Source organism: Sardina pilchardus, chromosome 23 (assembly GCF_963854185.1).
Source record: "Sardina pilchardus chromosome 23, fSarPil1.1, whole genome shotgun sequence".
Taxonomy (NCBI): domain Eukaryota; kingdom Metazoa; phylum Chordata; class Actinopteri; order Clupeiformes; family Clupeidae; genus Sardina; species Sardina pilchardus.
This window is the reverse complement of record NC_085016.1, coordinates 28894127-28908622: the sequence shown is the minus strand read 5'-3', so window position 1 is coordinate 28908622 and position 14496 is coordinate 28894127. Positions and strand designations below refer to the sequence as shown.

The 14496-nt window shown below is 46.3% G+C and overlaps 1 protein-coding gene across 5 annotated transcripts in view; it reads right to left on the bottom strand.

Moving 5' to 3' along the window:
* Positions 1–9304, bottom strand: part of tmeff2b (transmembrane protein with EGF-like and two follistatin-like domains 2b) — a 60200-nt gene extending 50896 nt beyond the window's left edge. For all 5 annotated transcript variants that reach the window (XM_062528278.1, XM_062528281.1, XM_062528280.1 and 2 more), the window contains exon 1: positions 8682–9304. In XM_062528278.1, the coding sequence (XP_062384262.1) occupies positions 8682–8859 (178 nt within the window). In that variant the 5' untranslated portion in view covers positions 8860–9304. The remainder of the gene's footprint in view (positions 1–8681) is intronic.
* Between the last annotated feature and the right edge of the window lie 5192 nt (positions 9305–14496).

Genomic DNA, 14496 nt, shown 5'->3' with positions numbered 1-14496 from the left:
ACACATATACACAGGCAACACCGTAATGGCCTCTGGTGAGCCAGTACAAACAAACCTCACTTGTGCACTAGCTTGAGCTGTATAGAAACACAATAGTTTTTAAGCTTGGTATGAAATAGGAGAAAAGCCCTTGAGATTCAGGTGGGTAGGTGTTTGTGTGAAGCAACATGGCATCTCAATGAGGGGAAAAACAACATGTGTGATTATACATTCCAGGACATGATGCATCAGGAAAACTAGCAGCTACCACAGCCAAGCGCACAACTCCACAGACCACAGAGAGCCAGTGGAGACTGCACAGTGTGCATACTAACCAGGTGTCTCCTTTCACACCTGCTCTTGCACAACACTGACACATTAAAGAACTCACACACACCTAACACTGTGACACTTCCTGGAACTCCCCACCAATATGCACGCTATCATTCCATAACCAACTGCTCAATCTAACACAATTACTGCATAAAACTTCCAATCTGTATCCCTGCTTTAGTTACTTCTGTTTACTGTGGAATTGAGTACATTTCTAATGCCCTAGTAATAAGAAGGTGGTTTAAGTTCAATTCGATTGGATTCGTACACTGCTGTATGAATGTTTCTCAGGGCACTTTACAGTGCTGAGCTGAGCTTGAACTGGCACTTGAACCCCTTCTCCTTTAATTGATAAGGGACTAATGACCTCAGTCTCTGCTTGGCAAGTACAGACTTGGAATGGAGAGCTTTTGATCCATATCGGGGGAGGACTGGACTCCTATAATCTGCTGCCAATGCTGTTTATTATCACACACGTGACAGTATTACAGTATTACAGTGGGGGCGCTGTAGAGCAGCAGCTGGGTCAGCCCCCAGCAGAACATATGGGCCCCATGCCCACGGGAACCCGCCGCAACGTCCGGCTTGAGGTCATCTCCTAAACCCACTCTCTCTCTCTCTCTCTCTCTCTCTCTCTCTCTCTCTCTCTCTCTCTCTCTCTCTTTGTCTCTCTCTCTCTCTCTCTCTCTCGCTTCCTTTCTGCCCTCTGTCTTGTCAATGAGGCCACAAAAAGCCCAAAAACAAAGCAAAAAGAAAGGCTATAGTGCAACCGAACACGATGCTTCAGCTTTACATTGGACACATGATTTCACATCATTCCCTGTTGTGGAGGCGTGGTGTAATGTACGCTTGCCAGCCGGCATGCTGTTGCTTTAGTTAAGGAGCGTTTGGTCATAAAGGGCTATACTGGATTTGAGAGTTTGGTGTTTGCCACCGCAAAGGGCACGTGCCAGGCGAGAGGCGGGCACTGAGGCAGGCTGGCGCGGTGGTGGCACAGCAGCACACAGTTCAGCACGAGAGTCACATCAAACAGATGGGTGGGCAGAAATAGCAGCGCCATTACGGGCGTATTTATACTCCTCATCAATCTCACAAGAAGAAGCAAGTGGCTTTAGTTCCTTTGTCAAAAATAGATGAGATGGAGCAGGGGACCTGATGGTCCTCTGAAGGACGAGGCAGCCAGAGTGTGGGTGTGTACGTGTGTGCATGTGTTTGTGTGTGTGTGTGTGTGCATGTGTGTGTGTGCATGTGTGTGTGTGTGCATGTGTGTGCGCGTGTGTGTGTGTGTGTGTGTGTGTGTGTGTGTGTGTGTGTGTGTGTGTGTGTGTGTGTATGTGTGTGTGTGTGTGTGCATGCGCGCGTGTTCTATGTCTTGATAATGATGAGAATGGGTGGAGGCGTATAGTGAGAGGAAAAACAGATACAACAAGACAAAGTGAGAAAAGAAACGAGAGAACGAGAGAAGAAAAAGACAATTCAATTAGAGACAAAGGATAAGGAACAAAGAAGCGGTAGAATCCAACTCCCCTTGCTTCCCATTTTGGAGGGAAAGAGAGAAAGAGAGGAAGAGAACCATAGTGAGGGAAAGAGAGGAAGAGATGAAAAGAATTAGACAGAGGGAGAGAGGAAAACGGGTGACAGAAAGGCAGTGTAAGAGAAAGAGAGGGGGATAGTACTGTATATCTACCCTAGCTTGAGCTCCCTGGGCATGAAGAGAAAGAGTGACAGTGTTAGAAGAGAGAGAGAGAGAGAGAGAGAGAGAGATTAAGAAAGCCAGAGAGCTGTATGGCACGTTCTAGCTACCCCTTGCTTGTAAGTGAAAGGAAAGGGAGAGAGAGAAAAATAGAATGTGGAAAAAGACAAGAGTGTGTGTATGAGAGAGAGAGAATGAGAGAGAGAGAGAGAGCACGCTATATGGTCTAGCAAGCAAGCGTTGCTGGTGTTCCATGTGCTGGAAGGTTAATGGTGGTGCTGCACCTGTGGAGGCAGCAGGCAGGCAGGAGCTCAGCTGTGGGGAGACCTGGCCGCTCCAGCTCCATACACACTGCCACAATGTCACCTGGCACACCACGCCACAAACACACTCCAGCCCATTGCTCGGCTCTGTTTGTTTGTTTGGTTGTTTCATAGCACCCATTTGTTTGTAGGACGAGGGAAGAGGTTGTTGTTGGGGAAGGCTTATCCAGTGTGACTGGCGCAATACAAATTCAACTTTGTTTCACTGTCAAGTTTGTCGGCTTCAATGAACGGCTCTGATGATAAATAACGTTAGGGGGATTAGGAGGATGTGAAAAAAAGAGGCAAAGTCAACACTTCAGGCCAATGCAAGATTAACATCAATTTGCCTACAGCAATTCAACACATTTCTTTTTAAAACTAGATTTGATTTTTAATTTAGCCAGCATGTGTGTAATTTGATTAAATTAAACCTATATCATTTTCAGGAGTCACTAATGAGAAAGGCTGCTCAGGGAAAATAACTTGAGGGTTTAGCTTGGAGAGGAGTCTCATTGAAGGTAAGGTAAGGTACTTTTATTTATATAGCGCATTTAATGTGCACTGAGTGCAAGAGTTCAACTGCTGTGAAACACCATGCCCTGTGTCTTGGCTCATCTGGGTGGAACCACTCATCTCATACATGACCTTGAACTAACATGTCCTTTGCTGTCAACCGCTCTTTGCTTTACCAACAAAGACAAGGTTAGAGGAACACATCAATGTGGATGTTACTTCTGGAAGCAGTTTCACTGGAGGAATGTCTGGACTAGATCATAATAATAAAGTAAACTAATTAAAAACTAAAACTAAACTAATTGAAATCGGTTACATGCAACTAGGGATTGTTGAAAATGGGTTTATTTGCATCAACATGACTTGTGTTGTTTCTATCACAGTTGCCATGGACAACCTCAAGTTTTGATAGGCCAGCTTCCACAACAGCTCCCGTGATAAAGAGTGTATCCATGATTACTTCTGTTAAGACTAATGAAAGCACACATGCACAGACTCGTTTTTAACTTCAGATGAATTCTCACAAGTGTCATAATGTGCAAATGGGTTGGATGGAAACCCAGCTACTGGCAAGTTGGTCGTTCCCGCATACAGGTGTACGCCCAGACCTTAATTAACTCACAAATCACTTTGATTAAATTAAATTATGCTCAGCCACATGCTCTGCGTGTAAAAAAAGCACAGTGGCGGTCTGAATCAGCAGCACAGTAATTGGCACTGATTCCCATGATTCAGTCATGCAAGCAGGGGCCAGATCCAACACGAAGTCTTCTTCAGACAAGCCGTGAAAACACTGATGCTAATCTACTGATAGGCATCTAAGGTCGATGTGCCAAAGTGATTTTTAAAACATCATGCTGGAAAAAAGAGGAGAGAACAAATAAAGACTATGGAGTATGGAGTATAGAGCAGTACTGTAGAGATAGAGTATGGAGTATAGAGTATAGAGAGTATGGAGTATAGAGTGTAGAGTATGGAGTATGGAGAATGGAGTATAGATTATGGAGTATAGAGCATAGAGTATGAGACCATCTGCATTTGTCCTAGTGTGTGGCCTTCTCATCTAGTAGAGAAGCAACATCTGCCAAACAAAATGGACAGATGTGCTTAAAGTGGATGCGGAAGTTAAAGTGGATACTCTATGCGTCATCCAGCTGCACAACCATGTGCTTCACAGCGGTCAAAAACAATCTTCGACTCTGACGAGGACAAAGTGGAGTTGAAACGTTTTTTGTTTGCACTGGTAAAGACTGCAAGTTTAATCAGCGTGCTCCAGTCTGTTATCTGTGTTTTACTAATGGACAGGCGTGTATGGACACCATAGGGAGATGTGGGTAAAACAAAAGACTGGGAAGAGCAGAGGAGAAGGGGGACTTGTTCATGTGGATAGGGCTGAACCGCTTAGAGGAAACCGCCTTGGCTCTCTGTCTCACAGTTCTGGCTGTCGTTTGACAATGGGAATAAAAACGTGCTAAATAAATAAAAGAAACATCTGCCATCATGCATTTTTAAAAGGGCCCAGCTCTTCCTCGACAACATACTTTATGGCTCTGGACCCTTGGGATGAGTGTCGGATAACGGACTGTTTGCTCCGAGCGTCTTTTCTCCGAGTCAGATCGCTAGCCACTTTAATATTAAAGCCTCTTCGGGATCTACAGCATCCAACGGACGCAGCTCATGGTCAACCGGCATGGGATTCTAGAATGGCAGCCATTTTCAGAACCTGTACTCAGCCTGTTTTATAACCTGATCAATCTGTGTGTGTGGTGTGTGTGAGTTCTTACTGTTGTATGAAGTGTAGCCAGTGAGCTTTGTGTTTGTGTGAGTGTATGAGTGTATGAGTGTGTGTGTGTGTGTGTGTGTGTGTGTGTGTGGGGGGGGGGGGGGGGGGGGATCGGCTGTGCTGGCAAGCCATCATCTCAGCCTGAGGATACAGTAGGTAGGTTGTCCAGGCGAAACCCAATCTAGTGAGATGGAGGGAGAGCGGCTCAGATCATCTTCCTGTTTCCAGCTGGAGCAGCACGCACACACTAGGAGCCCTCCAGCGCTTTATCTGATTAGGGTTCCCGTAACGCAATCACAACGTTGCTAAACAAGGCTAGGGAAAAGAAGGGGTGGACAAAAAAAAAGAAGCACCCCTTTGGAAACTTCAAAGTAGGGCGCCACGGTTCCACGGTTCCTTTGCCCGCCTGCTTGCCTGCTTGCACGAATGCGCTGGCTCCTCTGTTCACAGTGTGTGCCAATGTGCCCAAACGTCTTGGATTACAGAGAGGCTGAAGCACAGCATAGTGCCAGCACTGTTCCTGATCACAGCTCAATGTTCCACCCAAAAATAGATAGATAGATAGATAGATAGATAGATAGATAGACTTAATGATTCCCCAAAGGGAAATTACCATTTCGTAGCAGAATATTTGAAATAGAACTGCAAAATGTATTCATGAGAATCTGCCCTGTGGTGAACAGATGGGGCCTTGGGGTTTCTCAGTATCATTTGACTTCTCAGATAGTGAGCAACTCTGAGACAGATCCACTCCTGCATCAGCAGCTATGGATAAAACCCATAGATGGATAAGATCCAAGATGAAAGCAGCTCTCAGGGAAATGCCGCTATGCATGCAGGTTTTTATAGCTAAAGCCTTGACGCTCCTTTTGTCAGTGAAAGATACCTTCTCCCTGAGTGCACTTCTTAGTGGGATGAGTGTGTGTCAGGGTCAGGTGGAGTTTGTGTGTGTTTGTGTGTGTGTTTGTGTGTATGTGTGTGTATGTGTGTGTGTGTGTGTGTGGCTAGAAGCTGACTAGAGGCTTTTCATGCTCTCCTAACTGACCAATCAGAGGAGAGCGTCCTTGGTAAGACCGGTGACCAGGTCCGATGGTCACTTCTTTGGCTGACCTGCAGAGTTCCTGTATGGAGATTGATAGAGACTTCCAGAAGGACGACCATCATCTCCAGCACTCCTGGGCTGCAGGGCAGTGTGGCCAGACACACCCCTCTCCTAACGCAACATCACAATAGAGTCTGCCAGGACCTCAGACCGGGTGATGGTTCCCCTCCCAATAGCACAGTGACCCTAACCACACAGCCTAGACAACGCAGGAGTGGCTCAGGGCCAACTCTGGGAACATCCTTAAGTGGCCAAGCCAGAGCCCTGACTGAACCCTATCGGACACCTCTGGGTGGACCTGAACATGGCTGTTCACTAACTGTGCGAAGAATGGCAGAAAATCCCCACGTCCTGGCGTGTGCTTGTTGCATCATGCCCAAGACGACTTAGTCAGTAGGTGCTGCAGAGAGATGCTACAAATAAAGTACTGCGTAAACACTTTGAAATCTAAATGTGATTTTTCAAAAACTGTTTTCCTTTCTATATGGGCTACTGAGTATTGATTGATGAGGGGAAGATATTGATTTTAGCATAAAACTGCAACATACAGTACAAAATGTGAAACAAACTAAACAAAACGTAAGTGGTTTCAATACTCTTTGAATGCAAAACACTAGTACACACTTTCCCTCTCTCTTTCTCTTTCTCTCTCTCTCTCTCTCTCTCACACACACACACACACACACACACTGTGAATACTAAATAACCGAGGACACATATTGTACAGATTATGCAATTTACACAAACTACTCCTGCCATGCCCTACCGAGATAAACAACATCTTCTGATTTGCGAGTTTTCATTCAGTGCAGGCGTGGGCCTACAGTAAGTGGACCTCATTCACAGACTACGCTGAGCAGCAGCACTCCAAGAGCAGAGCAGAGCAGAGCAGAGCAGAGCAGATGTGGTGTCTAATGGGGGAGATAAGGGAAAGCCAGTCTGCAACACTTTGATGGCTACTGAGACGCTGCTGCCGCAACAACACAACAGATCCTATTGTCCAAAGCGGAGAGACGTGAAGTGCTGCGATTTCGTTTGAGGGATTAAATCAACAACCTCTATCTAATCTGATGCTGCTGTTGTTGCTGAGATACTGTCAAGCAAATCAAATAAAACACAGGCAACTGACCAGAAACAGAAAGAGGTCATCTCTCTCTCTATGTCATCTAATATCATATATGAATTTACTAAGAGAAAACACTGTTTTTACTGTTTTTAGTCAGTATTAGTAATGTTTTACTATGTACATTACATTCTAAATCTTCATTAATCACATTACATGGTTGTGAAATATAAGAACAAAACAAATGTGAGCATCAGCAGCACAACCATCTTGTTTTATTTAATCACCGTTAGCTGAACTTAGTTGGAAGAATGAGAGCTGTCACTTAGCCTATATTTCATATACATAGGCTATAGAAAAACTAACAAATGAAAAGGATAAAATATAACAATAATAATTTAAAAAATCATACAGCAATTCGATTTTAAAAAGTTGAAAAACAAACGCAAACAATCAGTTATCAGTAATTTCTCATCATAATCACACACACACACACACACACACACACACACACACACACACACACACACACACACACACACACACACACACACACACACACACACAAACACACACACACACACACACAAACACATATGTTTTTTTTTATATTACTAGAGATGAGGTTTACACTGAGATCTGTAGTGACCACACTGCGCACGGATCACCTGACATTTTTTTCACTTGTTGAGGCCGTAATGTAAAGGTCAACGGAGCTCCGCATGAGCGGTGTGAGGCGCTCCTCTAGCAGGAGGCATTGCCTCGTCCCTCGCTCCGGCCAGTGGTTTAACGATCAGGGATGATAAGGGCAACAATGTTTTAGAAGGAACCTATAAAAATTAAGGACAGGCAGCTCTATCGGGCTGTTAATCACACTGCTACAGAATAGGCTGCACAAATTGCATTCAAATTAAACAAGCCACGCATCTACAATGGGGCATTCATTTCAGCTGTATAAAATATTCAACACCTCCACCCCGACGGCATAATGTGTGCATTGCCCTTTACTATTATTGTTCAATAATGTATTATTGAAATCTGGGTTACATGGGATATCGTGATGTATTGCATAACCACCCGGGTGGCAGCGCAACCCTATGGGCTTTACAGTGTGGTTGCTGGAGCGCTTCTTCTCAAACTAGGTGAGATTCTCTCGGCCGTTTCCAATCACATGGGCGCTACCATGAATCTCAGCCGGATAAGAAGTGACTTAGCAAAACCAGCGGTGATCATAGGCGACCCAACGGATACAGCAAAGAGAGAATCAGGCACATGCTGAAGGACTATGCCGTTCCAAGCACGCGCGCGCACACACACGCACACACACACACACGCACACACACACACACACACACACACACACACACACACACACACACACACACACACACACACACACACACACACACACGTGGAGAGAGTGGAAAACACACCTCGGAGATAGATCGATAGCATCATGCCTTCATCATTGCAACACAAAAGACAATCGGGCTTTTTGGGCATATCTCCTTAGGCCTACAATCAGATTAGAACCGACTCCAGGAGACCGCGATCCAGCGACCCCACACAGGCTACTCACAGGTAATGCATACCATGCATTGTTCTTGTGTACAATCACCAACATATATGAACTACATATTTACATATGAGTTTAGGTATACTGTATATTAAAACCTTGAAATGTACTTCAAAACAAACCAGACATTGTCACTTTTGGCCTCTAAACTGCTGGTGCGTCGGCTGTTAGGAACACTGAGAACTTGAAAAGCTTGATTAGTCTGAGGTCTGGCAAACATTACTTTGAAGCAAGTATGATGAAATTCCAGATGTCATTGTCACTTGATAAGCATCAGCCAAACCTGCAACATTGCCCTGAGCGCAGAAGGTAACGTTAGGAAAAGTACTCTTACCGGAGCAGTTCCATCCAGTGGGGGTTTGACAATCGCTGAGGGAGGAAGGGAAAGCACAAAGTTGTCTGACAGGTAAGACGGTTAGAAGACACAGCACCGCAATCAAAACTCCCTCCCCCCAAGTTCGGTGGCACGACTGCAGGCGTCTTTGATCCGGACAAACCGCTGCTACTGCCATCTCAGTTCAACGGCTTTCCCCGACAGCACGGGCGACGCGGGCGGAGAGCGTAGGCATCCACCGGGAACTCCGTTCCTCGCAAGACCGCGGCGGCTGACGGCGAATACCTCAACTGTGAAGAGAGAACCATCTTCCGAACAATGTAGCGAGCCCCATGTATGAGCAGTTGCGCTCAGAGCGGTGGGGTTGGCTCTGATCTGTCCTGGCACAGCAATCAGATGAACAACTGTCGGATCTCCCTTACTTAGACCCAGTGCGCAAAAGAAACCACAACTGTTTTGAATGCTCATATAAATCCCGGCACTAATTAGTTGCGTCCCAGTTGACCAGCCTGTCTAAGTGTGAACACTAGGTGAATGAAAACAGACGTGTGCTTGTCTGAATTGGTTCCATTTCCACTGTCTCTGTACGGGTAGAATAGCTCGGCGCGTGCCTCGACGCTGTGTGTTCAAGTGACAGAGCAGTTCCGAGAGAAGGTGGGGTGGCGCTTTTGTGAATGTTCAGCGCCCATTGGCTGAAGGTGGAATCAGAGCGAGGATGCTTAATTCCAGGGTCGGATGTACCACTTCGCTGAGTGATCATTTGAGGATAGGATACATTTGGAAGACATGCATGTACGAACACGGTGTGCAGAGCTGTGCACGTATACACATTCACAACACGCACACAGAGCGAGAGACAGTACTGAAATGTCAGTCAGGGACGACATCTCAGTTCCATGTAACACACACAACTTTGACATAGTTTAAGTGTTTCTTCGTGGATTGAAGATTGAAAACCACAGAGTTGCGTCGAGCTATTATTTCAAGGTCAAGTCGTGAATGTAATAACGCCTCCGTGTGATATTACAAGCCCGGAAATGAATTTAGTTTCAGTTTCAGTGTTATTATTCACACGTGCAAGTGTAATCAGCAATATCGTTTTTCGGAGGAAGGCAGCTCGCATGAATGGTCTATGTGCCCTGACCAGAACAGAGGCTTTTCTGTGCTCTTGAGTCGTGTGCACCAGCACAGTCGGTGGGGGGCATTGAAGATACATGACAGAAATCAGCTCAAGTTCAAGTTTAGGTTATTCAGGTTATTCCATCTGGTAACACAAAAAGCGCTATTTGACTGGACCGGACTGGACCGGACAAGAGACATTTAAAAATCACACACATTGAAGGGCAGTTCGGGGAGAACACACACTTGATGGACCAGAAACACAGTTTGCAGTAGAGCAACGATTGCATATTAAAGAAGTACCAGTTCAACTGAGTAGTGTGACAACCAGAGGGGAAAAGCAGCAGGGAGACAACAGCTCAGCACAAGTCTTTGTCATGAGACAGTTTAGCAGTGGAGTGACCCAGGGAGGGACTTCTGCAGCTACAGTTCAGAACAAGGGAATCCACTGTGATGAGGCAAAGGGTAAGGGTGTATGTCAACAGTGACACAGTTTTGTGTGTGTGTGGTGTGTGTGTGTGTGTGTGTGTGTGTGTGTGTGTGTGTGTGTGTGTGTGTGTGTGTGTGTGTGTGTGTGTGTGTGTGTGTGTGTGTGTGTGTGTTCTCTTACTCATAATCCTTGACTATGCAGACTCGCAACAAGCCCCATTTGTCTGTGTTGACGATTTATCATCACAAAGGACTTGGGAAACGGTTAGCTGTACAAAGCTGAAAATCCACTGTCACAAATAGAACAACATCTAAATAGCTTAACATGAACAACATTGGTCGAGAGACAACTTGCAAATACCCTGAGGTAAGGCAGTTGACTGGGAGAAGGTTAGCGGCGAGACGCCAGAGCTGGGAGAATTAGCGGGAGTTAGGCTGCTGGAGCGTGGAGTCGGAGCACCCCTGACCCCAGTGCACCCAAGATCAAGCGGATTTGGGGAAGGATCACAGCTCTGACTTATCTGTGCTTTCTCACGGTGGGAAAATGGGTTTCTCCCCCTCTCAGCCTGCTGGGCTGCCAGTAGCTCTCCTGACTCTTCCTCCCTCTCCTCCCCTCTCCTCTCCTCTCCTCTCCTCTCCCTCTCCTCTCCCTCCTCCTCCTCTCCTACTCTACCTCTCCTCCCCTCTCCTCTCCCTCCTCCTCTCCTTCCCTCTCCTCTCCCTCTCCTCTCTCCTACTCTACCTCTCTTCCCCTGTAATCTCCCTCCTCCTTCAGCTCTCTATTCATCCTCTCCTCTCTTCCTCACATCCCTCCCCTCCTCTTTGTTCAAATCTCCATACTGCAGTGATGTTAGTGCAACACCCAGGCTTCATTTGGATGAATAGTTGGATGTTTCTCCTCTGTCTGCATTTCCTATCCCTGTTTCTCCTCTATATGTGCCTTTTCTCCTCTTCCTCCTCTGTCTGCGCCTCCTCCCCTCTTCTTCTCCCTATTTCTCCTCTATCTGCATCTCCTTCCCTCTTCTTCTCCCTCTTATTCCACTTTTTGGACCTCCTCCTCTTCTCTTCACTGTCCCTCTATCTGCGCCTCCTATTCTCTTCCCTGTTTCTCTCCTCCTCAGTCACATGTGTGACTGCCCTCTCTGTATATCTGTCCTACATAGAAGTCTCAGTCATGTATGTTTGGATGTGTGTGCACCTGGATGAGTGCTGTATGTGTGTGTGTATGTGTGTGTAAAGGGACTTTGTGTCAGTGTGTGTGTGTGTGTGTGTGTGTGTGTGAGACTGTGTGTGTGTGTGTGTGTGTAGGTGTGTGTGTGTGTGTGTGTGTGTGTGTGTGTGTTTATCAAGGCACAGGCACCTTGTCCTATCCTCTGTGCTCTTGAGTGCATGGTGGCAGGACAGCACTGAGGGACTCTAGTCCTCCAGCCTCATGCTGTAGCTGTCATGTCCTGTACGCCAGCAGCCCGGCCCAATTGCTACCTAATCCAATTAGCCCCACTGACAATACGAGTGACATCCCAGCAGGCACAAATATGCAGCTCCTTCACAATGTTGGGAGTTGGCTTGGCAGCTGCATGGGCATGGTGAATGCAGTGCAATTATTTTTGGTCAGATTTGAGTGACTTTGAATCACTGCTTACTCATGTGCTGTTTGCTGACTGTCACATCCAGGCATTTGTTGTGTCAAGGCAATTTTGAAAAATTAGGATTGCTGAAGGATTTTTATTTTATTTTATTCATAAGAAGTGGCGGAGTCCTGAAGTCCTCTCGGTTTAGGGAAATATTTGGTTGAGTGGCAGGCTCGTTGTCTTGTGGTTCAGCTTCATTGCTGTAATATAAAGCGGCATTGTCCTCGCCCGATCACAATCTGCCAAAAGTAGAAGTTTTAGAAAAGTCGGGGAGGGGAAAAAAAACGGACAGATAAAGTCACCGGTGTTGTCTCCTCGTGTAGTCCGTGAAAAGTTCTGCCAACGTTTTCCCAGAGAACTGCAAAGAGCCGTCACCATGGGTCACCTGCTGTGAGACGCCCCCGCACACACTCTCTCTCTCTCTCTCTCTCTCACACACACACACACACACACACACACACCGCCTCACTCTTCCTCATTGTAGGAGTGTGACCAATACGGTCACGTTGGGTGGCGGTAGAGGCAGCATCATGGTCACACCTCGCCCGTTGTGCTGGCGTGCTGGGTACACCAGTGTTTTAATATAGCTCCAGCCTCTCCCTCCTCTCCCTCTCCCTCGCCACCCACCCCCACCTGTCTGCCTGTCTGCCAACCCCCACAGGTCAAGCACACAGACAGCTTGGCCCCCTCTGAGGAAATATGAGCGATTAGGACTCACTGACAGACTCCGGCAAGGACGAAAAGGACAGAGAGAGAGAGAGAGAGGGAGAGAAAGAGAGAGGGAGAGAGAGAACTCAGTTGGAAAGTTTTAGAGACAAGGAATGAGAATGAAAGAGAGACAGAATAAAGTGAGATGCTGATTTTGGAAACGGAGAGAAAAAAGTAATAGGGGTTAAAAGAAACCGAGAAAGAGTGGGGGAGTAGAGAGAGTCCAAATGTGAGAGACATGAGAGAGAGAGAGAGAGAGAGAGAGAGAGAGAGAGAGAGAGGAACTAGAGTCACCATCATGACTGTGTCACCATCACACTTCTGTCTCAGAGGAATGGTGAGGTGGTGGTAGCAGTGATGGTGTGTGTGTGTGTGTGTGTGTGAATTTGGTGTGTGATGGGGGGAAAAGAGAGGAGGAGGTGAAAAGGAGAGAGGAGGTGGGGAGGGTGACTAATACATTATCTAACTGCCTCCAGCCCCAGCTCCAGCTCCCACTCAGCAGCAGCACCTCCAGGAGACACTCAGTCCGGGCTTCTGCTCGGCCCAGTTGGACATGAGACACTCCTGTCTGGACTTTTGTGGGCATATGGTGCAGTGGTGTATGCTCAGATAAAGAGGGGTCAACTGGGCAAACATGAGTCAAGATACTTCCCATGGTATCCACTGAATCATATCTCTAGAGCTAAATATGCTCAGGGATGAGACTTGAGTCATCTGGTGTGAAATTACTGAACTGTCAGTTATTTTGAGTGACATTTGCATCTCAGAATTGTTTTTTTTTTCATGGATATATATTTCATGAAATAACCAGGACCTCATCTCAAGATCTCATACTAAACTGTTTATTTCTGGAAGAGCTCAAGTAAAAATATTAAATGTAGCTCATTCGAAATTATTAGAATTGATTAGAAAAACAAAATGCTTCTTTCTTCAAAGCTTCACTTAATCCCATCAGTAATTACTAAAGCTTAGTACTACAGTAAAGTAAGAAGTATAGATCAAGATCTCAAGATACAACATAACGAAACACATAGACCTTTCACAGGTCAACTACTCCCCTAAACTGATTGGACAAAAATCTTTACATGTATGACAAAACATGTTCTGAGCATGATCTGAATCAGTTGCAGGTAGTGAACTCATTCCAGTGCATTAGCACAGTGGTGTTGAGCCAGAGCTGCTGAGTAATGAGGGTGATGTGTGTCCAGGCCCTCTCAGCGTGAGCTCAGGTGTGGGCAGGAGATCAGATGATAAAGAGGGCAGCACCAGTAGGCACCAGGTCACCGAGGGCACCAATGATTGCATAGTGAAGAGGATATTATCGCTTCTGTCGCTGTGCCCCCGCATTCAGGCAAATAAATAAATAACGCTGCCAAGCCGGCAGTTACTTTCGCTGGCTCCACGGCAACAGACACATTCAAACAAATCAATTGGCCAAGCCAAGGAGTGATTGCACACTCCCTGGCATATTACAATAGCAGAGAGAAATAATAACGCTGACATTGGCAGGCACGTCCATCTTTCTCTTCAGGCGGCAAATATATGGGGAATTCATCTATCTTGGATCTAGGAAGAGAACTGGAGGAGATAGATGAGGAATGAAATGAAAGTAAAATAAAGCGACAGAGAGAAAGGGAGGGCGAAAGAGAAGGAGAGAGAGAGGGAGAGGGGGAGAAAGAGAGAGAAAGAATGGGGAACATTTCTTCTGACCTTGTGTCTTAAGCGACAGTCTCTCCAGGCAAGCCCCTATGATGTGTGTGTGTGTGTGTGTGTGTTTGTGTGTGTGTGTGTGTGTGTGCGTGCGTGCGTGTGTGTGAGTGAATGAATGTGTGTGAGTGTGTGTGTGTGTGAGTGTGTGTGTGTGTGTGTGTGTGTGTGTGTTCATCTGAGGTTCTGAGGAAGTGGGGCCTTATTTAAAAGAGCTAGTC